The sequence below is a fragment of the Megascapheus bottae genome, chromosome 12, assembly GCF_031878675.1.
Source record: "Megascapheus bottae isolate mThoBot1 chromosome 12, mThoBot2.hap1, whole genome shotgun sequence".
NCBI lineage: Eukaryota > Metazoa > Chordata > Mammalia > Rodentia > Geomyidae > Megascapheus > Megascapheus bottae.
In genome coordinates this window covers 40700553-40728238 of record NC_143520.1, presented here as the reverse complement: position 1 = coordinate 40728238, position 27686 = coordinate 40700553, and the positions used below count along the sequence as shown (strand labels likewise).

The 27686-nt window shown below is 36.7% G+C and overlaps 1 protein-coding gene across 13 annotated transcripts in view; it reads left to right on the top strand.

Annotated features, from left to right (window-relative positions):
* Positions 1-27686, top strand: part of R3hdm1 (R3H domain containing 1) — a 91967-nt gene that overhangs the window by 26687 nt on the left and 37594 nt on the right. For 5 of the 13 annotated variants that reach the window (XM_090342883.1, XM_090342878.1, XM_090342877.1 and 2 more), the window contains 12 exons: positions 2200-2259; positions 2891-3031; positions 3432-3540; positions 3624-3719; positions 7567-7604; positions 7688-7738; positions 7843-8069; positions 10362-10616; positions 13272-13423; positions 15061-15162; positions 18594-18881; positions 23891-24014. In XM_090342883.1, the coding sequence (XP_090199009.1) occupies positions 2200-2259; positions 2891-3031; positions 3432-3540; positions 3624-3719; positions 7567-7604; positions 7688-7738; positions 7843-8069; positions 10362-10616; positions 13272-13423; positions 15061-15162; positions 18594-18881; positions 23891-24014 (1643 nt within the window). The remainder of the gene's footprint in view (positions 1-2199; positions 2260-2890; positions 3032-3431; positions 3541-3623; positions 3720-7566; positions 7605-7687; positions 7739-7842; positions 8070-10361; positions 10617-13271; positions 13424-15060; positions 15163-18593; positions 18882-23890; positions 24015-27686) is intronic. The other 8 variants (XM_090342882.1, XM_090342887.1, XM_090342881.1 and 5 more) reach the window with 6 other exon arrangements.

Sequence of the window (27686 nt, the reverse complement as noted above, 5' to 3'; positions counted from 1 at the left end):
AAAGGAGAGTAAGATCTGAGGTAAAAATTGAGATGAGGCCGACACTAGTGGCTTCTGTGATCCCAGCTATTCAGAAGGGTGAGGATCTCAATTCAAAGCCAGCTCAGGAAAGTCTCAAACTCAACTTTAACCACCAAAAAGCCAGAAATAGAGCTGTGGCTCGAGTGGTAAAAAACTAGCTTTCTGCAAAAAAGCTAAGGGACAGTGCGCCTACCCCTTATTTAATGCCTCAGGACAGGCGCACGCGCGCACACACACACACACACACACACACACACACACACACACACACACACACACACACACACACACACACACATTGAGGTTAGGAAAGAAAGTGTAATCTTGTTTTCAGCTTAGGATTTGAAATCAAATCACAATTATGGTTTTCTTTTTGTGTGTGTGGGGGGGTCATGAAACTTGAACTCAGCCTGAACGCTGCCCTATCCCTGGACTCTTCAGCTCAAGACTACTGCCCTACTCTTCAGCCAAGCCCCACTTTCCATTTTCTAGAGGTTAATTGGAGATAATAGTCTCAGGTCCTTTTGTGCCCTGGCCGGTTTTGAACCTGGCTCCTCAGATCTCAGCCTCCTGAGTAGCTAGGATTACAGGCATGAGTCACCACACCTGGCTTGGTTTTCTTTTAATTTTTAAAATTAGTATAAAAAACATTTGAATCTCTATTAAGTGGATGGATTGAAAGGTGTTTCTCCATTTTATGAAAACTTTTGAAGTGTATTCAGAATATCAAACTCAAAACTGAGTCATAGACTTTCAGATGATCTAAGCAGAAACTACTAACTTCTACATAATATAAGAAAATTAGAATAGGCACCATTTATTTGGGAGAATCATTACCTTTTTGGCACATGTTTGCACATGCACCCTGGGGGAAAGAGGAAAAGCATATGCTCGTATCAGTCTTGGGGCTTGAACCCAGGTCTAGAGTGCTGTTCCTGACCATTTCTGCTCAAGGTGCTCCACAATTTGAGCCATAGCACAGCTTGCAGCAATTTGATGGTTAATTGGAATTGAGAGTCTCACAGACTTTCCCTCCTGAGCTTCTTTTTATCACAGTCATTTTCTTGACCTGTAAAATTTGGAGTATTCAAGTAAGTTATTTTACTTTATGTGCACATAAAATTTTCATGAATATAGAGCTCCAAAGTTATGTTCTTGGTGTTTACAAGGAGGATTTTTGCAGAGCAGTATCATTAATTTGCTATACCCTAAGTATACTAAATAGAACCCTAAGACGCACATGCAAAATACTCTTACTCAGGAGGCTGATACCTGAAAATTGTTGTTCACAGCCACCCCAGGCAGGAATCCGTGAGACTCTTACCTCCAATTAACCACTAAAAATCCAGAAGTAGAGTTGTGGCGCAAGCAGTAGAGTGCTAGCCTTGAGTTTAAAAAGGAAAAAAAAAAAAAAGATTCCCTCAGTTCAAGCCTCAGGACACACAAATGGACGGGGTGGGGGGGGGGGCAGAAGGAGAAGGAGTACAGAATTACAACTTACAATGAGTTTGAGTTCTTTTCTGAAATAGTAGTATACTAGCATTGGAATCTCATAGTAGTGTTTCTGTTGTTACTAGTATTATAAGTTCTTTGGAGGACTGTTCCTACAGAGTTCAGTGTAACAAAGTTATATCCTTAACTAAAAATGTTTTCCTGTTGCCTTTTAGCTTTATTTAATACAGAAAGAAAAGCTAGCAGCTGGGAATGTGACTTAGAGGTAGAATGCTTACCTATCATTCATGAAACCCTGGGTTCAATTCCTCAATACCACAAAAACAGAAAAAGCCAGAAGTGGTGCTTTGGCCCAAGAGGTAGAACATTAGCCTTGAGCAAAGAAGCTCAAGGGCAGTGCCCAAGCCCTGAGTTTCAAGCTTCATGACGTTCAGGGGGTGAGAGGGGAAATAAAATCTAGTATACTCATTAAAATTGATGGGTCCATTACATTATTCTCTGTATATATTGCTGTATGTGAAATTTTTTCCAGAGGACAAACATTAAATTGGTAAAATTGTTTCTAAAACTTTTTTTTTGAAAGCCTGTCGATATTCTAGCATTAAGCTTGTTATACTTTTGAGTATATGCAGTTTTTAAGTTACAAAGTAGCTGTGCATTTAACCTAGTGACATTGGATTGCTTTAGTTTTAAGTTTTACCTACGAGTTTTCATACTTTATTTCAGGGACAGAATGATGCTGCTGAAATTGGAACAAGAAATTTTAGATTTCATTGGTAATAATGAGTAAGTCCTGACATTTAAAAATAAAAGAACTGAGCTCTGGTGGCTCACACTTGTAATCCCAGCTACTCAGGAAGCTGAGTTCTAAGGATTGTGGTTCAAAGCCAGCCTGGTCAGGAAAGAAAGTCCATGAGGCCTTTTTGTTTTCTTTTTCTTTCTCTCTCTTTTTTTTTTTTTTATCTGTTGTGAGGCATGAACTCAGGGCCTGGGTGCTATTCCTGAGCCTCTGTGCTTCAGGTTAACACTCACCCACTTAAGGCACAGTGCCACTTCCTGTATAACTTTTTTTTTTAATTGTCAGGGTAATGTATAGAGGGGTTACTGTTACATTCACCAGATAGCAGGTGCATTACTTCTCACACATTGATACCCTTCTCATGTTTTTGTCCCATTTCCCTCTTCCCACCCCTTCCCTCTGTAAGAGTCTTACCTCCAGTTAACCACCAGAAAACCAGAAGTGGCACTGTGACTCAAAGTAGTAGAGCACTAGCCTTGAGTGAAAAAGCTCAGAGACAACACCCAGGCCCTGACTTCAAGCCTCATGACAGACAAAAATTAAATATAAATAAAAATCAGTGAAATTCCCATCACAATTACCTTTGACTTTACTAATTGTTTTTTCCTTTACTTCTAGGTCTCCACGTAAAAAATTTCCCCCTATGACATCTTACCATAGGATGCTATTACATAGAGTAGCCGCTTACTTTGGATTAGACCACAATGTTGATCAGAGTGGGAAGTCTGTCATAGTAAACAAAACAAGCAATACAAGAATGTAAGTGTCAAAAGATGTAGTTAAATGTTTTGTGTGTGTGTGACTGTACCATTTTAAGTGTTGTTTCCATGGTAATTCATCTTTATAGCAACCCAATTAGGTGAGTACAGTGAAATTCCCATTTGACTGATGAAAATAGGATTACAAAGGTTAATTATCTTAATGTAAGTCCTAAAGCCATTCGTGCTGGATATTTAAACCCACACAGTCTTATTCTAGAGCTGCTTGCATGTAGCCTTAGTCCTTATGTGGAATATTTTTTTCTTCTTATGAGATTATTGCTAGCATGAAAGAAGATAACAAGTATATTTCTTAATGACACTAACAAGTGGTACTTTTTATTACTTTTCATAAGATGTTAATATTATATATTATTTTTTCTTTTGTTTTGTTCTTTTAGACCTGATCAGAAATTTAATGAACATATTAAGGATGATAGAGGTGAAGACTTTCAGAAACGATATATCCTTAAGAGAGATAACTCTAGCTTTGACAAAGATGATAACCAGGTAATCAAGAACAAATGGCGTTTTTATAATGTAAGGCTTATACTAATAGCTCATTTTCCCAAGAATTATTTTCTTTTCTTTAGATGAGAATACGTTTGAAAGATGACAGAAGAAGCAAATCTATAGAAGAAAGAGAAGAAGAATACCAGAGAGCTAGAGATCGAATATTTTCCCAAGATGTATGTGCTGACTTATATTTAGGACTTCATATTAGAATACACTTGAGTTGCATTGTAGGATCTCAAGCATCCATTAATCAGTTGATCACATTGACTTTTAACCACATTTGTTACAGATGAAGTCATATTTTAGAAATATTAAGTCTTGATTATGAAAATAATCATGTTAGAATACCACATTGAAAAAACTTAATAATATAGAACCATAATACTACTTTACAACAAAATGTAAATTTTTACAAAAGTTCAATCCAGGTGGACTACAAGAAAGAAGAGTGGACTGAGTATATATTTCTATAATTTTAACGGCTTCTGACAGCGTAAGGTTTTTGAGACATGTATAGCTTTAAAGAATATATACTCTTAAACTGCTTGTGTATAGTACATAATTTTTAGGTTAACAATCATTCATATTTTATAAATGATAATGAGAGGTTTCTGATTTGTTATTTTCTATCTATTTGCCAGAAGAGAATCAGTTTGGATTTACCAAAATTTGTTAAGCACTTATTCCTTGCAATAATTTTCAAGACTATATTGGTGTATATAATGCATTAACGCCATCACAGATAGAAATATTTGCTATGCTAAAAAAAAATTAGCATTGAAGCCAGGCGCAATGGCTCATGCCTATAATCCTAGCTACTCTGGAGGCTGAGATCTGAGGATCATGGTTCATAGCCAGCCTGGGCACAAAAGGATCTGAGACTCTCCAATTAACCTCTAGAAAATGGGAAGGGGAGCTTGGCTCAAGGGTAGGTCAGTAGCCTTGAGCTGAAGAGCTCAGGAACAACACCCAGGCTGAGTTCAAGCCCCATGACTCAAAAAAAATAATAGCATTAAAATTTAGAAAAGCAGTTAAGAGTTTATAACATTGGCTGGGTGCCAGTGCCTTATGCCTTTAATCTTAGCCATTTAAGAGACTAAGATCTGAGGATCACACTTCAAAGCCAGGCTAAGTAGGAAAGTTCATAATACTCTTATTTCCAATTAACCACCAAAAAACAAAGTGGTGCCTTGGCTCATAGTGGTAGAGTGTTAAGCAAAAAGACCTCAGAGACAGTGCCCAGGCCCTGATCAAGCCCCACAACTGACTTTAAAAGTGGGGAGGCAGGGCAGGGAGTTTGGCCTAGAAAAGCACTAGGTAAAGTGCTTGCCTAGCATGCACAAAGACTCGGGTTCGATTCCTCGGTACCACATACATAGCAAAAAGCCAGATGTGGTGCTGAGGCTTAAGTAGAACTCTAGCCTTGAGATCGTTCAAGGACAGTGCTCAGGCCCCGAGCTCAAGCCCAGGACTGGCAAAAATAATAATTTACAGAAAGTACTATGCTAGGCACAGAAGAATATATCTATGGGCAGTTAAAAATAATATGTCTCAAAAACAGCCCTACATGGTCAGTATTTCATCTTATTTTCTATTATGGAAGCACCAGGAAGCTAAGCAAAACAATCAGTTTGAACATACACCTAAAAGTGGCAGTTGAGATTTCATCCTACATCTTCTGAACTCAAAGCCTACACTAAGTTCATATTTTTGTCACTAGTTTTTAAACTAGAAAATTTCTCTGTCCTTGATAAGTAGTCAGATAAAAGCAATCTGGTATGTGGTTTGTAGGGAGAAATTCAAGTGTACTAGAGGAAACAGTAAAGAAGCAACATAAACCAGAATCAGGGAAGATTGGGAGAGTGAACTTAACTTCCCTACACAAGTAAAAAGCTCAAAGTACAGGATTAGTAAATAAAGCCAGAGGTAAAGGAGAACTTTTATGTGAAGAATTAATTGTTTAGAATAGCCATAGTACAGCTTGGTATAGGAAGCAAGAAAGGAAAGTTTAGATATGAGAAATAATCAGGAACCAGATGACTGAAAGCTAGACTTTTTTTTTCTTTAGTCTTTTTTTTTTTAACCATAAAATAGAAGGATCAAACCATGTGTCAGTGACTCATGTCTGAATCCTTACTACTCAGAAATTTGAGTTCTGAGAATCACAGTTCAAAGCCAGTCTAGGCAGGAAAGTCCATGAGGCTCTTAACTCCCATTGCTGGAAGTGGAAGTGTGCCAGCCTTGAGCTAAAAAGCCAAGTTAGAGAAAGAAAGGAAAGGAGAGGAGAGGGGAGGGGAGGGGAGGGGAAGAGAGAAAGAAAAAACATATAAGAGATATTTTATATTATCTTGAGCTACATAAACTTTATCACATTTATTCAGATCTGATGCATATCAATGCATATCAGTATCACAACAGCAGTAAATAATACACAGGTAAAAGGTCATGACTGTATTCCATTAAAACTTTGTTTCCTGAAACAGGCTGTAGTTTCCTCTACTGAAATACCATAAGTTACACAATGTGAAAGGAGTGTAACCCAATTAACTTTTTAGAGATATTTCTCTGGCTTCTTTTCTTTTTAAATTCTTTGTTATCATTAAAAAATGATACACAGAAGGGTTACAAGTTATATAAGTCAGATGAAAAGTACATTTCTTTTTGGACAATATCACCCCTTCTCTCCCTCCCTCATAATTTTCCCTTCTGTCCCCACAAGTTGTATAATTCATTTCAACAAGAATTTCCATTTAACAAAGCAATTTATAAATAGAGTGAGTACATCTTGAACAGTGACACGCTTTCAACATTCTCAGAGAAGCCTTCTAGATCTGACTTCTTTTCTATAAAATGAATTAAGAGGGAAATTTGGGTACCTGGGAAACCATTTAGAAAATTTGATAATAATACAAACAAATGAGTGAAGTTATGGTCTATTAAGGACTATTGATGAGTGGAGTTATATGGTCTATTAAGGACTATTGATCATTACTTATTAGTGATGTATTATTTAAGAGAATGAAGTAGAATCTGCAAACAAATCCCTTCACTATAATAAAAAAGATTAGTTGTTTGTTTAAAAGAGAATATTTGAGCTGGTCAACAGTGGCTCACACCTGTAATTCTAGTACTCTGGAGCTTGAAATCTGAGGGTTGTGATTCAAAGCTAGTCCACCCAGAAAACTTATTGAGACTCTTGATCCCCAGTAAACTACCAGAAAGCCAGATGTGGAGTTGTGGCTTAAGTAGTAGAGAGCTGGACTTGAGCAAAAGAAGCTCAAGGATAGTACCCAGACCCTGAGTTCAACCAAGAAGTAACACAAAAGAGGCAGGGGCAGGGCGGGAGTTTGGCCTAGTGGTAGAGTGCTTGCCCAGCATGCACAAAGACCTGGGTTCGATTCCTCAGTACCACATACATAGAAAAAAGCCAGAAGTGGTGCTGTGGCTCAAGTGGTAGACTTCTAGCTTTGAGAAAACCCAAGGACAGGCCTTGAGCCCAAACCCAAGACAGGCCGGAAAAAAAAGAGAATATATAAAAAATTAATTTGGGCCATAGAAGGAATAGCTTCATATGCTTTAAAATAGCCATAATATTTCTAAATCACAAAAAATATTCCATTATTACTGGGCACCAGTGGCTCTATGCTTATAATCCTAGCTACTCAGGAGGCTGAGATTTGAGAATCACAGCTCAGAGCAAGCCCTGGCAAGAAAGTCTGTAAGACTTGTCTACAGTTAACCAACCACCCAAAAAGCCAAAATGAGCTATGGTTCAAGTGGAGTGCTAGCCTTGAGCACAAAAGCTCAGAGACAACACTAAGTCCCAGAGTTCAAGCCCTAGGACTGGCACAAAAAAAAATAAATTCCATTATCATTTTTTTCAATCTTGTCATCAGTTTGGACGTTTGTGTGTCGGTACTTTTTAAATACTTCATTTGAGTTTTGTTGTAAACATTGATTTACAGATGGCATTATGTATTTGACAGAAGCTCAACTTTTATATCTCTTCCTTCTTTCTAGTCCCTGTGTTCCCAAGAGAATTATATTATTGACAAAAGGTGAGGGAATTTTTAACATATATTTTGATGACTTTCTAACTGATGCTAATAAAAATAAAAATGTCTTATTACAATGCCAACAGAATCCAAGACGAGGATGCTAGTAGCACCCAGCAGAGGCGCCAGATATTTAGGTATTGGAAACGTGTTTTCAGTAGTCTTGGAAAAATTAAAGCATTTCTTTACTTTCTACCTTCCCCCATAAGCTTTTGAAAGTTTTGTTTTTTTTTAATTACAGAGTTAATAAAGATGCTTCAGGAAGATCAACAAACAGCCATCAAAGCAGCACTGAGAATGAGTTGAAATACTCAGAACCACGACCTTGGAGCAGCACAGATTCAGATAGCTCCCTCCGAAACTTGAAGCCTGCTGTAACCAAAGCAAGCAGCTTTAGTGGAATCTCAGTCCTGACAAGAGGTGATAGTTCTGGAAGCAGCAAAAGTATAGGCAGGCTTTCAAAAACAGGTATGATTGTCTTCCTAGAATTATGTTGTCCAACATTAGTTTGCCTAATGTCTTATCTGTTGATCATATGGCTTTTAATTATCCTGAAATATAGTTACTACCTACCATTATATGACTGAAAGGGTAATATATTTACTGATAGTCCTGTCATAGGGATAGATAAAAATTTCTGTCTTTGACATGAACTTAAATCAGGTAGGTTCAATGACTCATAGTCTCTTGTTTGAGTGCCCAGATGTGATTGGAAAGCACATCCATTTAACATTGATTGCATTTTCCATGATAATTGACCATTCTAATCTCAATGAAATTACTGACAAAGTTTTGATGAATTCAAAAACCAAAGAAAAATAATGGGATTATTACATTGCTTCTTAATAAGTTTCTCTTTTCATTTTTACCAACTGAAGAATCTCGGGTCCTTTAGGGCTTTTATAGATTTTTATTTTTATCCCAAAATAAGCCTAGAAGTCAGAAATAGCTATTTCTTTCTGCCATATTTGCGTTAGACTACACATAGTATTTTATACTCTATATGTAAAATTTGGAAGGTATTTTTAATTACCTGATTATAATTAGTGTTTTAATATGCTAGTGGCTTGTGAACTGCAGTTGTTACCTTTTCACTTAAAATATGCATATATTGCAAATGTTTCTTAGTAGCTATGATAAGGTGGTGCTAACGATAGGCAAATTTTTTGGAATCTTGAAAAATCATATCTCAAATACACATTAACTAGAAGTATGACCATTTGATCATCATAGCATAAAAAGTACTATGTCTTTATCATGAGTAGGTTATTCAGACACACTGCCAAATGAAAGTTGTATAGGGCTTTTTTGTTTGTTTGTTTTTGCTTTTTGGCCAGTCCTGGGCTTGAGCTCAGGGCCTGTGCACACTACCCTTGGGCTTTCACAAGGCTAGAGTTCTACCACTTGAGCCACAGCACCACTTCCGGCTTTTTTTTTTTTTTTTTATAGCCAGGAATTGAACCTGGATATTCATGCATGCTAGGCAAGCACTTTACCACTAGACCAAACTCCCGGCCTTGAAAGAATTTTTAAAACATGTATTATTTATCTTCAGAGCCAAAAAACAAATATTTGTAATCCTTTCAACAGGGAAAAATGATGTTTAATTCTGAAAGTCAGTGGCTAGAATTCTGAACAAAAATGATTTTTCAACTTAAATAGAATCTATCTTTGAGAAGGTAATAGAATGCCAGAATTGTTTATTTCACATGTAAAAGATTCTCTGTCCCAGAGTCAACTCTGATTCAAAAACTAATTAACTGTGTACATTGTTGAAATCTTTTTCTTTCTTGTCTCATCGTCTTTATACTGTTAGCCTTCATGCTGAAATTTAAGAACACTTTTAGATCCTGTATAATAAAAAAATGAAAAAGACTTGGCATAAAAGCAGTGAAAATGGGCCGGGAGTTTGGCCTAGTGGTTAAAGTGCTTGCCTAGCATGCATGAAGACCCAGGTTCGATTCCTCGGTACCACATACATAGAAAAAAGCCAGAAGTGGTGCTGAGGCTCAAGTGGTAGAGCTCTAGCCTTGAGAAAGTCCAAGGACAGTGCTCAGGCCCTGAGCTCAAGCCCAGGACTGGCAAAAAAAAAAAAAAAAAAAAAAAAGCAGTGAAAATTTAATTGTCAAATTTATTCATTGAGAAATTTTAATCTTTAATATTAGTATCTGAAATATTTTTCATGTTACTGCCTTTAATAAAAAATTCAAAGTGAGTTTACAGGATATTATGATTGTAAACTGAGAAATGAAATTCTACAATGATACTTGACAAATATTTCTCTTTCTAGAGAATTTGTCATTTGTGTTATTTCCTACCCTATCTTTCTGTATTCTTATAGAGCAGGGTTTCTGATACAAGAGGTTTTGAGCATTTGCCGTGCTAAGTTCTTTTTCCTGGGGGAAATTGTAATCTGTATATTCCTAAGTGTTAATCTAAAAGGTAAAATGTACATAATTTTGTCCTTTTGAAAATGTGGGTAATATGCTTTTTTTGTGGCTGTTTGTGGCTGGTGTTGTAAACTTGCTTAAGTTGCATGCTTGGGCTATGACTTTTCTGACAATTTATCTGATTTGTTTGCTGCATTAAACTTGTTTGGGTTTGGGAGGGTAAGAATATTGGACAGTAAATAAAAAATAGCCATTGCTTTTATGTGGTAACTGCATGTTATGTAATGTGAATTTTATTGTTAAATTTTTTAAAACATATGTTTTTATATGAGGTTTAAAAAATCCATATTTTTCATTACTCCTTCCCTAGGTTCTGAGTCTTCTGGTAGTGTAGGGTCATCTACGGGCTCTCTTTCTCACATCCAGCAGCCTCTTCCAGGTACAACTCTCAGCCAGTCTTCTCATGGCGCACCTGTCATCTATCCAACTGTCAGCACTCATAGTTCTCTTTCCTTTGATGGTGGCCTAAATGGGCAAGTTGCATCTCCTAGCACTAGCTTCTTTTTGCTTCCCTTGGAAGCCGCAGGCATACCACCTGGCAGTATTCTGATCAACCCACAAACAGGTTGGTATTCAGAAAAAAGTGTTTGTTTCAGCAGAAATAAGAGGAATTATCTGAAAATTTTTAAAACATATTGTCTATGTATGTGTTCTAAATGTTTTGTTATTGATTAGCATTTGTCTGAGAAATTTAAATATGCTAGAAAATGTTCAAAAGACTTATTTTGGAAAACATTTTTAAGAACAATTAATTTCTGAAAAGGAAAACTTTATTTGATACCACAGCTTTGTTGTAGAGAAACAGTATGTATTTTATGAAAAAGAATTAAGGGGCTGGGAATGTGGCCTAGTGGTAGAGTGCTTGCCTAGCATGAATCCCTCAGTTCTATTCCTTGGTACCACATACATAGAAAAAGCCCCAAGACTGGCAAAAAAATAACAGAATCGAGTAAGCAGCTCTTGATCATTATATAATCATAATAAAGTCTAAAAAATGGACTATCACTAATTGCCCTTCAGAATGTAATAGTGACTGTTTTCATTAATGTAAAATAGGTGGTAGCCAGATACTAGTGACTCATGCCTGAGCTACTCAGGAGGCTGAGATGTAAGGATTGCAGTTCAAAGCCACCCTAGGCAGGAAAGTCCACATACTTATCTTCAATTAAACATCAGAAGTGAGGAGGGAAAAGCTAGGAGACAGTGAGGGAAGGGGACATTGTCCAAAAGGAAATTTACAATCAGGTGCTGGTGGCTCATGCCTGAAATCCTAGCTACTCAGGAGGCTGAGATCTGAGGATCACGATTCAAAGCCAGCCTGGGCACAAAAAGTCTGTAAGACTCTTATCTCCAATTAACCACCTGAAAACTGGAAGTAGTTGGCGCTGTGCCCAAGTGATAAAGTGCTAGCCTTGAGCTGAAGAACTCAGGGTCAGTACCCAGGCCCAGACAGAGTTCAAGCTCCATGACTGACAAAAGAAAAAACAAAAGAAAAGAAAAAGAAATTTACTCCTTACCTGACTTACATAACTGTAACCCCTCACCTTTAGAATACAATTTAAAAAAAAAATTTTCAATCTGAAGTAGAGCTGTAGCTCAAATAGTATAGTGCTAGCCTTGAACATAAAAAAAAAAAAAAACCCTGAGGGACTATGCTCTGGCCCTGAGTTGAAGCCCCAGGATTGACACCAAAAAAGGTAGTGGTGATTATGAACCAATATTGACAATCCATGTGGTATTCCATACACTTAAATACAATAACTACCATGTGTTATATTAAGTATTTATAATTTTTATAACAAGTCTATTAGGTAGATGAAGTCCCCATTTACAGGTAAGGCAATTGATTGTCAAAAAGAGAAGGAAACCATAATCAATACTTTTTGCTGTGTAGTTTGCCATAGAAAATTTAATTTTTTGAAAGAGATCACAGAATATCTTAGACTCTATTCAAAATAACATAGCCATGATATTTGACAAGGAAACAGAAACAGTCTTAGGTCTTTGGATATCTTTTCATACTCTGGTCATAACTACACATATAGAGTTTTAAGACATTTTTAGGATACATTTGGTGATTCATACTAGTTGTTTCAGGTCTGAATTAAATAATATGCTTTTTTTATTGTCAAGTAGTAATTCAACCTTGAGGGGAATTTATGTGGTTCCCAATATTTAGCTGGCAACATGAATGAAACTGCTGGTGATACTTATCTATGTAAAAGAAGATATTATTTAAACAGATCTTTGTATTTGTCCTACTCTTAAGTGATATTCATAGTGTCTCACTTTTTTATAAACAGTACATAGTACAGAAAAATACCAATCATTCAATCTATTATTTTGTTTTTTAAAATCTAGAAAGGTATACAATGTTAACTATAAAGCTGTGTAAAAATATTTTGTTTTGATCCCAATTTCTTGGTTAGTTCTCAAAAATAAAACATTGCATTGTATAATTAGAAGTTTAAAATATGTGTGGAGAGTATTGTACTCAGTTTCTAAAATTATTCATTATCCCTCTTGGTATTTAGCAAATAATAAGAACAGCATCTGGAAAGAGTCAGTACTAAAAATCTCCCTGGTTTTATCTCTTGCTCATTGAAATTTTACAAAGTGGTTTTTACAAATTTACCCACCAAAAGTAATTACTTTCAATTTCTAACAAATTAAACTTGTAAAATAAGGACACTGCCATTTAAATTCACAATTCAAAGCTTGAAGCTGTTAAAGTTTTCATCCTGTGTTTATTTTTAATTGGAATATATGCAGTATGGTCTATAAGTGACACCATTTTCCATCCCCCTTAAAGCTACTGAATAAATTTCCAGTATCCCAAAGACAAGCATTTTCTTTTTGAGCTGAAAATGTTCTTGCCTTACAAGACCACAATCCTGTAACTGAGTATCTTGGGCAAAATTTGTTTTATGACTCAAGATTCTTCAGAAGCTACCTTGATTATAACATTAATTTTGTAGGGTCTGTCTGGGAAAATACACTATCACAAAATATAGATGTAAAGCATTTGAATATTTAACTTTAGGAAACATGAAGGTTGTTGAATAGCTCATGTCAAATCAGTTTCCAAATCAAAGAAAATCTTTTATTCTTTTAATGAGAGTTTCGGAATAGCTGATCGATTTATGAGCGTATTTTATAAATCGTTAATAAAATGACTTATTTCAATCTCTGTTATAAATTGACTTTTCTACTTTTTCAGGTCAGCCCTTCATAAACCCAGATGGGAGTCCAGTTGTGTATAATCCTCCTATGACTCAACAACCAGTTAGAGCCCAAGTGCCTGGACCTCCACAGCCACCTCTGCCACCCCCACCACCTCAACAACCAGCAGCTAATCACATTTTCTCACAGGTATACATATCCATGATTATATAATGCTGTTACCAGCCTTCACATATTTAGGACTAAGTTCACTAATGTAATTTAGATTGCCCAAATAAATATTAAATTTTATGTAGAACTGTTTGAGTTCTCCTTAACAAAAAATTGTTAGATAGGGGTATTCCTAAATTATGGTCTAGAAATTGTAATTTCAAAAAAAATCCATAATGAACTATGACTGGAAGTCTTGAAATTTATTTTAAACTCCTAGCTGATATTCCTGCCACCATTTTAAGTATGGCATCATCAAATACAGAAACAGAAAATGAAGAAACAGTGCCAACAAGTATCCTAAGACAACCATTCATGGTTTCTCAAGTAAACAAATTAATGCCGTGGTAAAAGGTAGAGCAAAGAGCTACACATATACATTTTGACCAAAAGTAAGAATTTTCATCAGGTAAGAGTCTCTAGGTTCCTCATCTGTTTATATATCTGGCCTTCTATTAGTCACTTAATCTGATTGTCATCTGTACAGTTGGTTACGATAATATTTAAGCCAAATACATAGGGTTGGGAAATTAGATGTCACTGTTAGCTTACAGGCAATCAGCTATATTCCCAAGAGTTAGAACTCATTGCCTGACTCATGTAATTGTAATCCATCTGTACATCACATTTATAATAACAATAAAGTAAATTAATATATATATGAAAAAGGCAGTTTTTATTAGGGTTTTTTGTGGCTGTTTGTTTTGCATTTTGTTTGTCTACTGTTGTTATTGTGGCTTTTGCCAGTCCTGGGCTTGAACTCAGAGCCTGGGTACTATCCCTGAGCTTCTTTTGCTCAAGGCTAGCACTCTACCACTTGAACCACAGCGCCACTTCCAGCTGAGGAATCAATCCCAGGGTGTCATGCATGCTAGGCAAGCACCCTAACACTACGCCACATTCCCAGCCCCTTGCTCATTTTTATATAGCATCTTTTTGAGTGCCTCTTGGAAACATGGAAACTTTTCTCTGATATATAAAGTATTTCATTAATAGCTAAGGATTTCTAGTAACTAGTATTTAAGCTTTTAACATGTATTCTTAAAAAAATAATAATAAAAACACTTTAGTTACAAGGAAAATATAAAAGATAAATGTCTATGGATGGACATGTGTCTGTGTTTTGATATGTGTTATTCTTGATGCTATAATAATTAATTGTACCCAAAGGAACTTAAGCCCTAAAACAATATGTAATCATACTTAATCAAATAGATAAATTGCTAATTAGTGTAGGTTCTTACTGTCTGATAATGAATAAAGATTTAGTGTTAGAGCAAAATAGAGCAGCCCCTTCATAACAACCAGGAAATAAAGTTTTGCTCTTGTTAGAAAATTTAATTTGAAATGGCTAGATACCTGTTTTCATTAGTCTAATTTTTTAAACATTTTTATCACAAATACTCTACGAAATGAATTTAGGCATAAGTATGTTTTCACATTTTACTGTGTACAGTTTCATTTGGTATTTTTATCGTTTTCTATAATGCTGTATTTTAAATTACTTTTAAAATGTTGTTTAATCTATTGCCCAAAATGTGTCAATTTCCATTTATGCATTTCTCTAACATTTTATTCTGACATTAACACTTGTTTGCCCACCTGTTATTCCTTAGCCTGTTCGTCCTCTGCAGTCCTCTTCTCAGCCTGTTCAGTGCTCTACAGCCCCTTACCCATCCCCGCTCCTGCCAGTCTCACCCACCCAGCAGTACTCCGTGGTACTATATCTCTATTGACCTCCTGGTTGTTTTTGTGGGTAGATGTGTGATGAATGCTTAAGAACGTGATCAGTGTGATGTGATCTTTTGTGACTTTTTTTTCTTCAAGTCAGCTGCGTATGTAACAGAAGTGTTTTCTGATCCACATTAGTAATAATTTTCTTCCATAAAGCTAGTTTTATTAGCTTATTATTTATAGTCACTGTTTATACCCTAATCTTTTCTGCTTTTTCTAACTAAGATACCCTTCAGATTGCCTGTTTTGACTTGAGATGTTTTAGCTACTTTTCCATGGCAGCTTCCATATAGGGTCAAATTTCTATTCTCTCTGTCCAGTAGGCTTAGTAACAGTTATATTAGATAAATTGTAGCTTACATCTACAAAGTAGAATAATACTTTATTTTTATTTTTATTCTTTTTTTTTTTTTTTGCCAGTCCTGGGCCTTGAACTCAGGGCCTTGGCACTCTCCTTGGGCTTTCTCAAGGCTAGAGCTCTACCACTTGAGCCACTGCATCATTTCTGCTTTTTTTCTATTGATGTGGTACCGAGGAATCGAACCCGGTTCTTCATGTGTGCTAAGCAAACACCCTACCACTAGGCCATACTTCCAGCTATACTTTCAAAGATCTTTAGATGTTGAATTTCAGGCTAAAATAGTGGTACCTTCTTTCATACAAAATATGCCCCAAGTTATAACTCAGAAGGATATCAGAGTCATGCTACCGTGTGTTGGCTGTGTGACCCCGAAACAATATAAAATACCTTTCCTTAGTACCCATTCTGAACTAGGTGGTAAAAAACAGTAATGTATGGGTTGGGAGTGGCCTGGTAATAGTGTGGTCACCTAGCATGCATGAAGCCCTGGGTTTGAATCCCTGGAACCACATACACAGTAAAAATCACGAAGTGACACTGTGGCTCAAGTGGCAGAGTGCTAACCTTGAGAAAAAGTGTCCAAAACAATGCCCAGGCCCTCAGTTCAAGCTCCAGGACTGGCAATGGTTTGATTTTTCAGCTGTGGCAGTCTTAACTTGAAATAATTTTCAAAAATCACTTACAGCCTGAACAAAAAAGAAATTATGACAGTATGAAGAAGGTTTAAAAAATTGAGCAAAGAATAGCAAAAATTATCTCATATATTTGGAAATTTCCAATGGAATAAGAAATTTATGAAGGTGATTCTAGGATTAATATGTGGTTATAGAATCTTTCTCTTTTTATAATTTTTGTTCTTTGTGCTTTTGCTTTGATGTAGCAGTTTTTTTGTTGGGGTTTTGGGGGGGTTGTTTTGTTGTGTTTTGATAGATCATGGGGCTTGAACTTGGCCTGGGTACTTGGCCTGGGTGCTGTCCTTGAACTCAAGGCTACCACCCTACCCCTGGGCCTGGGAATTGTCCCTGAGCTTTTCAGCTCTGGGCTACCACCCTACCATGGAGCCACAGCCCCACTTCCCGTTTTCTAGGGGTTAATTGGAGATAAGAGTCTCTGGTCCTTTTGGTCCATTTGTGCCCTAGCTGGCTTTGAACCTTGATCCTCAGATCTCAGCCTCCTGAGGAGCTAGGATTACAGGCGAGAGCTACTGCACCCAGCCTTGAGGTAGTCTTTTGTTTGGTTGTTTTTTTTTGTTTGGGGGAAGGGGGCTTGAATTGGCCTGGGCACTGTCCCTGACTTCTTTTGCTCAAGTGAGCCATAGCACAAATTCTGGTTTTCTGGTGGTTAATTGGAGATAGAGTATCACAGACTTTACTCCCCTCAGTCCTCTGACCAACTTCTTATTAGCTAGGACTTTGTACATGCTAGGCAAATTCTGAACCTCTTGAACTATTTTCCAAATATGAATTTAAAAAAATTTTGGAACATGTTACTTAGTAACCTGTTAACTACTAGTTAACTAGTAGAATTTTTTTTTTTTGTCATGGTACTTGAACTCTGGGCATGGGCATTGTCCCTGAGCTCTTCAGCTCAAGGCTACCCCCCTACCCCTTGAGCCACAGTGCTACTTCCAATAGTTTAGTTTTTTGTTTTGTTTTGTTTTTGAGGTACTTTGCTTTGTTGTTGTTTTTTTTTTCTTTTTCTTTTAAAACTCATTTGTGTTAATTTGTTATACTGGAGTATATCGCTAAGTCTTTTGCGGAAAAGTAAGCCAAGTCATTAAGTCAAGCTTACCTTTTCAGACATTTAACATTTTTTTTTTTTTTTGCTAATCCTGGGCCTTGAACTCAGGGCCTGAGCACTGTTCTTGGGCTTTCTCAAGGCTAGACCTCTACCACTTGAGCCTCAGCACCATTTCTGGCCTTTTCTATGTAAAGGTGGTACCGAGGAATCGAACCCGGGTCTTTGTGCATGCTAGGCAGGCACTCTACCACTAAGCTAAACTCCCAGCTCGACCTTTAACTTTTTTAAAGCCTTAATTTACTTGTAAAACCAACAGATTCCAGAAACTGCTGGCATTATCAACTTCGATCTGACAACTTGATTTCAACTTTTCAAGCTGCTCTTTTCATTGTAGACCTTTGTTACAAAAAGACATACATGTTGTCAGTCTATAGGTCTCTGGAAGTAGGGTAATTTCTGTCTTATGACTGTGCTGTCAGATCAGTATTGTTTTTCTAGACCAATAAAAGCCTATACTTACCCTAGAGTCAAAGCAACATTGAGCTGTGGAAAACTATTGCTTTCATTATATTTATCCAGCCTCAGTAGCATTAAGAAAAAACAGAATTTATGGGCACATTATCTTTGAGAGATTAGAATAAGGAACTGTTTGGTTGAATTTTGATTATAAGGGATACAGAAATGCAGAGAAATGAAATCCTACCTTTTGGGAAGGGAAGAAATAGTCTAAGGAGTAATTATCACCTTCTTTTGCCACTCCTTGAACTTGAACTCAGGGCCTGGGCACAGTCCTTGAGCTTTCTCAAAGCATAGCACTCTACCACTTGGGCCACAGCACCACTTCCAGCCTTTTCTGTATATGTGGTAACCAAGGAATAGAACCCAGGGCTTCACGCATGATAGGCAAGCACTCTACCACTAGGCAAAACTCTCAGCCCCAAATGATCACTTTTTATTATGTAATCTTTGATATCCTTATAGAAAAAGTTAATTATGGAATAAAAAATTTCCCATTTTACTTTCAGATCATAATTACATTTAATTATATTTATATAAATGTAGCCTGATCTGTCTGCATGCTATCATTTCAATTAAGTATATTTTCTAAATATGTTATAATAGCAATTCAATATTCCTGTTTTTCTGTCTTAGAACTTTTTGTTGAACCTGGTCTTCTGTTACAGCTTATCTGTTATATGTGCAGATGATACTATTTATTGCAACTCAGTAAAATATATATGTAAATACTTTCTAATAAATTTGGTTTACGTTTCAAAGGCTTATTGATTAACTATTTTTCCCTTTTTTTTTTAGCAGGATAACCTTGGTTCTCAATTCAGCCACATGAGTCTTGCCCGCCAGCCATCTGCTGATAATTCTGACCCTCATGCCACAATGTTCCAGTCCACTGTTGTTCTTCAGTCTCCCCAACAGTCTGGTTACATCATGACAGCAGCACCCCCACCACATCCTCCTCCACCTCCTCCTCCCCCACTACCTCCTGGGCAACCAATTCCTTCAGCTGCCTATCCTGCCTCTGCTCATCCTGTTAGCCAGCCTGTGCTCCAACAACAGGGATATATTCAACAGTCTTCACCACAGGTATGTGTCTTTTCATCTTTCCTTCCTCATAGGAGCCTCTCATTTAAGGTCAGTTTTAACTTTAAAGACCTTATTTTTATATATCTTTTTTTTTTATTTTGGTGGTTGTGGGACTTGAACTCTGGGCTTGGGCGTTGTTCCTGTGCTCTTCAGCTCAAGGCTACTGCCCTACCCCTGAGCCACAGTGGCACTTCTGGTTTTCTGGTGGTTAATTGGAGATTAGAGTCTCAAGTACTTTGGTGCCTCGGCTGGCTTTGATCTCAGCCTTCTGAGTAGCTAGGATTACTGACATGTGCCACCACACTCAGCCTTATTTTTATATTCTTATGGATAGAATTTTACAGAAGTCTTTAAGTTTTCTTACTCTTAGAAGATTTTTCAAGCATACACTGGAAAAACACAACAAGTTAACACTTCACTTATATGATTAAAGTATGTGAACATTTATATTCTCTCTTACTCTGAGAGGTGTGGTTTTATTTTGTTGTTATTAGTTTGGGGTTTTTTATTATTATTATTATATTCTGTCTTAAACTCAGACTCAAACATTGTCATTCAGCTTTCTTACTCATGGCTGGTGTTCTACCACTTGAACCACACCTCTTTTTTTTTTTAACTGATCCTGGAGCTGGAATTATGACCTGGGTGCTATCCCTGAGCTTTTGTGCTCAAGGCTAGGCACTATACTATGTGAGCCACCTGTCTACTTCTGGCTTTTTGCTGGTTAATTGGAATTAAGAGTCCCTGCCCTGGCTATCTTCAGATCATCATCCTCAGATCTCAGTCTCCTGAGTAGCTGTGATTTCAGATGTGAGCCACAGTGCCTCTGGCATTTAAGCTACTGGGTTAGTTCACTGTAGTTTTAAGTTTCTTTGTGGTATTCTGTTGGACTCTCTCCCTCTCCTGGACTACCTCTTTGTGACCCAGACTGTATGGGAAGATTTCACAACTTTCCTAGGTTGTGATTACTCCTCATGCCCAAGTTCCCACAGTTACTGGAAACCTAGTCTTCTATTCTCACCCTCCAGGATAGAACAACAGACTATCTTTCTTTACCACAGCTACCCTACCTCAGCAATTAGTTTCTGCCTCATGAATCCCTACAGTAGGATTAGAGCTTTTAGGATGTTTGGGGTTGTCCTAGAATCTATAGGACCATATGATTTATCTTGAAATATGCTTCCTCTCCTCCTACCAAGGATCCAGGGAACAGGCTCGGAGCTACTTTTTCCTGTTGGGTTTGTTTCTCTGTAGTTTACTGCCCCTCCCAACTCTCCTTCATAGTTCTTGGTTCTCTTCCTTTCTCTTCAGAAAGTTGTCCTTTTTGTGTGTCACTAGATTCTTATAGTATGAAAGTGACAGATGCTTCTACTCTGCCAGCATGTCCCATTGCCTCCTCCTTAATTTGCTGAGACTGTTCACAATGCAAAGGTTTTTAGAACGGTTTTTTCTGTATCTACTGAAATAATACTGTTTTTTCATATTTATTAATAAAATCATGTTGACTGACTTTTCAAAACATTTTATTTTAAATTGATATAATTGTATATATTATGGAGTTGAATATATTTCTACACATGTTAGTAATGTAATTTATGTATCTATAAATAGACATTTATTGTTTCTTTGTTTTGGGAACACTCAAAATGCTTTCTGGTAGCTATTTTGGTGGTACTAATGTTTGAGCTCAGGGATTCACATTTTACTAGACAGGGGCTCTGCCATTTGAGCCATGCCTTACTTGTTGATGCTGATTGACTTAAGGTTTAATTGAACTTTTAATTTCCAGAACATAACCTCACTTGGAAGTGATGTTATGATTTTCATGTCTTGGTAGACTAGCTTTTTAGATTTGTTAAAGAGTTTTTCTTTAGGCTTGGAATGTGCCTTAGTGGTAGAGTTCTTACCTAGCATATATGAAGCCGTGGGTTCAATTCCTCAGAAAAGGCCCTAAGTGGTGCTGCGGTTCAAATGGTAGAGTGCTAGCCTTGAGCAAAAGCAGCTCAGGGGGCTGGGAGTTAGGCCTAGTGGTAGAGTGTTTGCCTAGCATGCACGAAGCCCTGGGTTTGATTCCTTGGTACCCCATACACAGAAAAGGCCAGAAGTGGTGCTGTGGCTTAAGTGGTAGAATGTGAGTTTTGAGGAAAACCTAAGGATCGTACTTAGGCCCTGAGTTCAAGCCCCAGGATTGGCAAAAACAAAGAACAAAAACAGCTCAGGGACAGTGTCTCGATCCCATGACGGGCCAGAAAAAACATTTTACTGTATATGTTCATGAAAGATGTTATTCAGTCATTTGCATGTAACATCTTTGGTTGTAGTATTTGAATAATACTGGCCTTAATTGAATTGGAGTTTGTTCCTTTTCCCTTTTTTCAAAAAGAATTGGAGTAGGAATGATGCTATTTCTTCATAAATGTTTTGCTCAAATTTACCAATGAATTTATCTGTACCTGCAGTTTTGTTTCAGCAGTTATTAACATATCCAACTTGTTTAATTCCACTTACCTATTTATTTTTATCAAATTTGTTAAATTTGTGCCCATTTAATTTCTACTGTGATTTGTTGAAATTTTAATTTCAGTAGTTTACCATCTAGAAGGTATTGCTCTTCAATTCTTTTTATCTTTTTTGTTTCCTTTTTTGTTTTTGTTTTGCCAGTCCTGAGGACTGAACTCGGACTGAGCACTGTCCTTTGGGCTTTCCTTAAGACTAGTGCTCTACCACATGAGCCACAGTACCACTTCTGGGTTTTCTACGTATGTGGTACCAAGGAATCAAACTCAGGTCTTTGTGCATGCTAGGCAAGCACTCTACCTCTAGGCCAAACTCCCCGCCATCCTTTATTACGGTTGAACTCAGGCTCTCCAACTTGCAAGGCTGATGCTCTGCCATTTAAGACAAACCTATAGCCTAGCCTTTTTTTTTCCGATGAATATTATTGTATATGATTGGATGAATGTAATCGTTGAGCATTTTTGTTACTCTTCTAAGAGTATCCTCCTTGTGTACTATGTGTGAATGTCTAGAGTCCTATATAATTTATCATGTGCCTGGTGTATTTTAGATCTAGCTTCCCCATATGAGAGAGAAAATATATACTGTTTGTCTTTCTCAGCATGGCTTACCATACTTCATGTGATTTGTTTGACCATCCATTTCCCTGCAAATGACATAATATTTTTCTTTTTATAGACTGGCTTGTTACTAGTTATTTTTGAAATGGAGCCTAGCAAAATTTTCTACCCAAGCCCCATAAGAACGATACTTCCTCAAGACCTCAGCCTCATGAGTAGCTGGAATTACAGGCCTGAGTAGCTGGAATTACAGCACCTGGCTTTAATTCTTCATAATAAAAATTTCAGTCTCTTTATTAGTTAAGATAGTGGTTTATCAGCTCTTTAGATGTTTTTTTGTTTATGTTTTGTGTTTTGAACTCTGGGCTTCATACTTAAGAAGGCATTCTAAGCACTAATGGCTCACAGCTAATTTTAGCTACTGAGGAGGCTGAGATCTGAGGATCACAGTTCAAAGCCAATCTAGACAGAAAAGTCCCTGTTAGACTCTTCTATCTCCAGTTAACCACTCAAAAACCAGAAGTAGAGCTGTGACTCAAAGAGCATTAGCCTTGAATAAAAAGAGCTCAGGGACAGCACCCAGACCAAGGGGGGAAAAAAGGCACTCTATCACTTAAGGATGCCTTACATTCTCTCTGTTTCTCTCTTACATGTTATCAATCTTTTGTCGGGTTCCTTACATACTTACTATTCTAATTTTCATTAGAAGTATGGTGGGCATGATGATTCTTGCTTGTGATCCTCCAGTTATTCTGGAGGATATCAGTTCATAACCAGACCAGACAAAAATTTAGGTAGACCCCCATGTCAACCAACAAGGTGAGCATACTAGTACATATCTATTGTCCCAACTCTGCAGGAGGCATAAATGGGAGAATTGGAATTCTCCAAAGCAAGTCTTTGGCAGAACACAAAACCCTGTATAAGAATGTAAAGCAAAAATGGACTAGAGGCATTGCGCAAGAGGTATATCACCTGCCCTTGCCCATCAAGCACAAAGCCCTGAGTTCCAACCCCAGTATGAAATACTAATGCAATAATACATTGAGCATTAAAATTGATAAGGTTATATTTCTACAGTAAATGATATTCTGCAGTTCAATTGAATGAGCTAGGCATCCGTAGTTCAACAAATGTCTCAAAACCAATGTTAATTGCAAAATAAATTTTGTGAAATTATATATATTAAAGCACTGTGAATATAATTTTTGAGTAATCAGTAGTACATATATGTGTACTATGTGGTAGAAGTTGAAACATTTGCAGAAATGTTATATACCAGGGGTATATACCAGGGTACGATTTTTCTTTTAGGATAATTTTTATTTATAAAAGGCAAAATAAAGGAATTAGAATGGACCTATACCTATTTCAGCATTGCTCAGTTTGAATCTGAAACATGGTAAGAAAATCTAATCATTATTGTAAATGTAGTTAAATCTTCCTCTGTGTAACTCATATAAGCTAATTTTTTTAAAGGCAAGAAAATAGCTACATATTTTTATTGGGCACATTAGTAGATACTTTTAGTCAGTCAGTCTTGGTTTTTGAACTCAGGAAATAAGCACTGTCTCTGGAGTTTTTTCCACTCGAGGTTAGTGCTCTACAGCTTTGAGCTGTAGTGCCACTTCTAGTTTTTTGATGGCTGATTGGAAATGAATCACTTTCCTGCCCAGGCTAGCTTTGTAACCACATTCTCATATCTCAGTCTCTTAAATAGCCAGGATTACAGGCCTGAGCCACAGGTGACCAGCTTAGTATAGACTTCTTAAACCATACTGCTTAGTAATTTTTCAAGGATCAAGGTTATATTTAAAAAGAAAATTTGTTTTCAGGTAGATTGTGCTAAAGGGAATTGTTATTCTTTAAACTGTGATCTTCTCCCTTCCCTCCCAAAAAATTAACTTTTGTCTTTGGTGTTTATGATCCTAGATGCCAGCCTGTTATTGTGCTCCAGGCCATTTTCACTCCAATCAGCCTCAGTATCGCCCTGTCCCTTCTATCCATTACAGTTCACATGTAAACCAACCACTGCCACAGCCTGCACAGCAGTCAGGTGAGTCATGTTTCTGATACTATATATTCTTATGTGCACATTGTTTTTGTTCATCTTTATTTCAGTGTTAACATTAAGATATTGCAATACTCAACATTTGAGATCTTATATTATGCATGCATATAAATATGCAAGCTAGTGAGATGGAAAGTTTGGATGAATTTTAGGGCTCTGCAGAAAACTTGATATTGTCAGAACCAGTATGTTAAGACACTACCGGGCAAATAGTAATAGTATGGTAAACAGATGCCTAGTTCTCAACTGTCATGGTAGTGAAAGCACTGATAACCCACTTGTGATAATAGTAGGAAGAGGCAAGAACAAAATGTCTTTCTGAATGGTTAAACTGAAGCAAAAAAGCCAAGAGTTTTAGAGAGCTTGTCACTATTATTATAGGAGCTAAACATATTTGACTAAGACTATTGTTTCCACTTTTGCAGTTTTCTACTCTTGGTAATGATTTAACTCTACTTCATTTCTCACATCTGAGGAGAAGTGAGTGCTCTTCATTCTTGCTGGTGCATTATCCAGTTATCATTGTTATTCACTAATTTTCTTCAGCAGCTAAGAGTTGTACTTAGCAGTACCTAGTGTAACTCTGCCGTGGAACTTGCTAGTTCTTAATCTATGCCCTTGGGAGTTGTCTTGCACTATGTATGCAGGTTTTTCTCTTTTTCTGTATGGGTATGTTCTTCCAAAGGATATTGAGTACAAACATTGACCATTTTAGTAGAGCTGTAATTGATCCTCTCTCAAATAATGACATTTAGCATCAGGTATACCTTAAGTTTATAATATATCCATGTCAAGCAAAATAAACTAGGCAGGCACGGCTCATGCTTGTAATCTTAGCTACTCAGAAGGCTGAGATATGAGGATTGTGGTTCCAAGCCAGCCCAGGTAGGAAAGTCTGTCACTTTATCTTCAATTAACCACCCAAAATCCAAAAGTAGAGGATTTGTACTTGAATTGTAGAGTAGTAGACCTGAGTTAAAAAGTCAAGGGAAAATACTCAGTTACTGAGTTTAAGCTTCACTATTGACATTTATGCACCTGCACACGTGTGCAGGCGCGTGTGCGGACACACACACACACACACACACACACAACCTAATGTGTTCTCTCTTATTTGCAAAGACAACAAAAGTTGTTCCTTTTTTTTTTTGTGGTGCTAGGATTTGAACTCATGGCCTTAAGGTTAGTAAGCTGAGTCCAGCCCAGAAGTTATCTTTTATATGTGGGAAAATTGGTCATGATATTCCTCCTTGGTGGTGTTATACTATTGTTTTGGTGTAATAAAAAATTATTTATTTTTTAGGCAGGCATAGTGCTACATGTCTATTACCCTGCAGTTTGGGAGGATAAAATATAAAGATCACAAGTTCAAGCTAACCAAAGCAATATAGCAAGACTGTCTCATATAACACACAAACAAAAACAATAAGTTCCGTTAAAAGAGAGAAAGTGGTGTGGTGGCTCATACCTGTAATCCTAGCTACTCTGGAGGCTGAGATCTGAGGATCACATTTTAAAGCCAGCTCAGGCATTAATGTCCACAAGACTCTTATCTCCAGTTAACCACTAGAAAAATGAAAGTGGTGCTGTGGCTCAAGGGATAGGATGGTAGACTTGAGCTAAAGAGCTCAGGGACAACGCCCAGAACCAGTGGTAGGGTGGTAGCCTTGAGCTGAGTTGCTCAGGCCCAGAGTTCAAGTACCACAACCCACCAAAAAAAAAAAAAGAGAGAGAAAATTTTAATTTATCTGTTTTCCTGGGCCTTGCTGATTGACTTTTCCTATTGTTTATGTCTAACTTTTTGTCTTATAATAGATAATATCATGGTGATTAAAAAACCAAATTTAACCTTTCACTACTCATTTAAATACCTCGTATATGACTAATTAATGTGGTTTATTATTGCATACTGTTAATGAGGCAAGCAGTGATCTATTCTGCACTTTATAGGCATTTTAGTTTTTTCTTTTCTGTGGTAAAATATATTTTTCAAGATCAAAATAAAGACATTTAATCACAATTTGGAACTAATGTGCTTATATAAATGCATCTCTACAAACAAATATTTTCATTTAATGGAGCACAATTTAAAACTCCCTATACCAGTCCCAAAATAACTATATGACATATAGCATGTATTTATCATCAGTAATATTTCTAACTATGGGTTCTTTCTAATGCTAGTTAGTGGGGAAAGAAAAAGAAACAGAAAGCTAGGTTACATCTGGATAATGCAGGTACAAAAAAGAAAATTGTGTTTTGAATCTTTTTTTTTTTTTTTACATATTTGACTCTAGGTTAATTACAATACTTTCAGAACCTGAGATTGTCTTTTCCATTTTTTCAGATATTATTTGTGTCTCATTCAATTAGAAAAATTAAGAGAAATTTTCAAAGTATGTGAAAGGGAAACAATTTTTATAGTTATCTAATGTCTGTTTTTATTAAATACATTACAGAAAAATATGCATTTGTCTTGATGGAAAAGCAAACACAATTAAAAATAAGGCAGTTTTCTGTTTCTAATTTTGTTTTCTTAGTGATTAGTAGCAATCAGCCCTAGTAACTTCCATTTTCATCTGCAAATATACTTTCTGTATTTTCCTTTCTTGGATTTCTTTCCCATCATATTTTCTTACATTCCACCATTTCAGTCTGATCAAAATAATAATTTCATCATATCCCTTACTTTTTTTTGCATACAACAACTTTATACTCTACAAAGTACAAAGAAGTATATTGCTTTTGTTATATAAAAGAGTGGAACTAATTATTTTGGCCAAATAAGAAAAACACTGGTAAATTGGAACAAATATTCTTCATTGTAGAACAAATAGTGCCCAAATATTTATATGTAGTTTTAAAAAAAAGTTTATCCTTATTAACAAAACTCTTCTTAGACCAATTAGAATATGACAGTAGAAAATACAAATTTTTCTTTCTTTCTTTCTTTCTTTCTTTCTTTCTTTCTTTCTTTCTTTCTTTCTTTCTTTCTTTTTTTTTAATTTGCCAGTCCTAGGGATTGAACTCAGGGCCTGAGTGCTATCCTTGGGCTTTCCTCAGCCTAGCACTCTACTACTCAAGCCACAGCATCAATTCCAGCTTTTTTCTGTGTAGGTGTGATCGAGGAATTGAACCTAGGGCTTCATGGATGCTAGGCAAGCACTCTACCAGTAGGCCACATTCCTGGCCCAGAAATACAAAATTTTCTGTTACATTTCACATTTTAGTTTGGGGAAAGTTTAGAAAATTTCTCAATGATAAAATGATTTGGTCCTCTATCCTTGTGTGTGGGAGTGAACCATAAGATTGTGTAAATCCCAGCTGGGCTTCGTGGCTCTTGCCTGTAATACTAGCTACTCAGGAGACTGAGATCTGAGGATCAAGGTTTAAAGCCAGCCCTGGTACAAAAGGACCTAAGACTCTTATCTCCAATTAACCCGAGAAAATGGAAAGTGGGGATTGGCTCCAGGATATCATGGTAGCCTTGAGCTGAAAGAGCTCAGAGACAGTGCCCAGGCCTAGTTCAAGCCAAGTGCCCCACAAAAAAAAAAAAAAAAAAAAAAAAAGATAGTGTGAATCACAGTTGACAAAGAGTAGAAATTCTAGCCATATGAACTTTTTTTTTTTTTTGGCCAGTCCTGGGCTTGAGCTCAG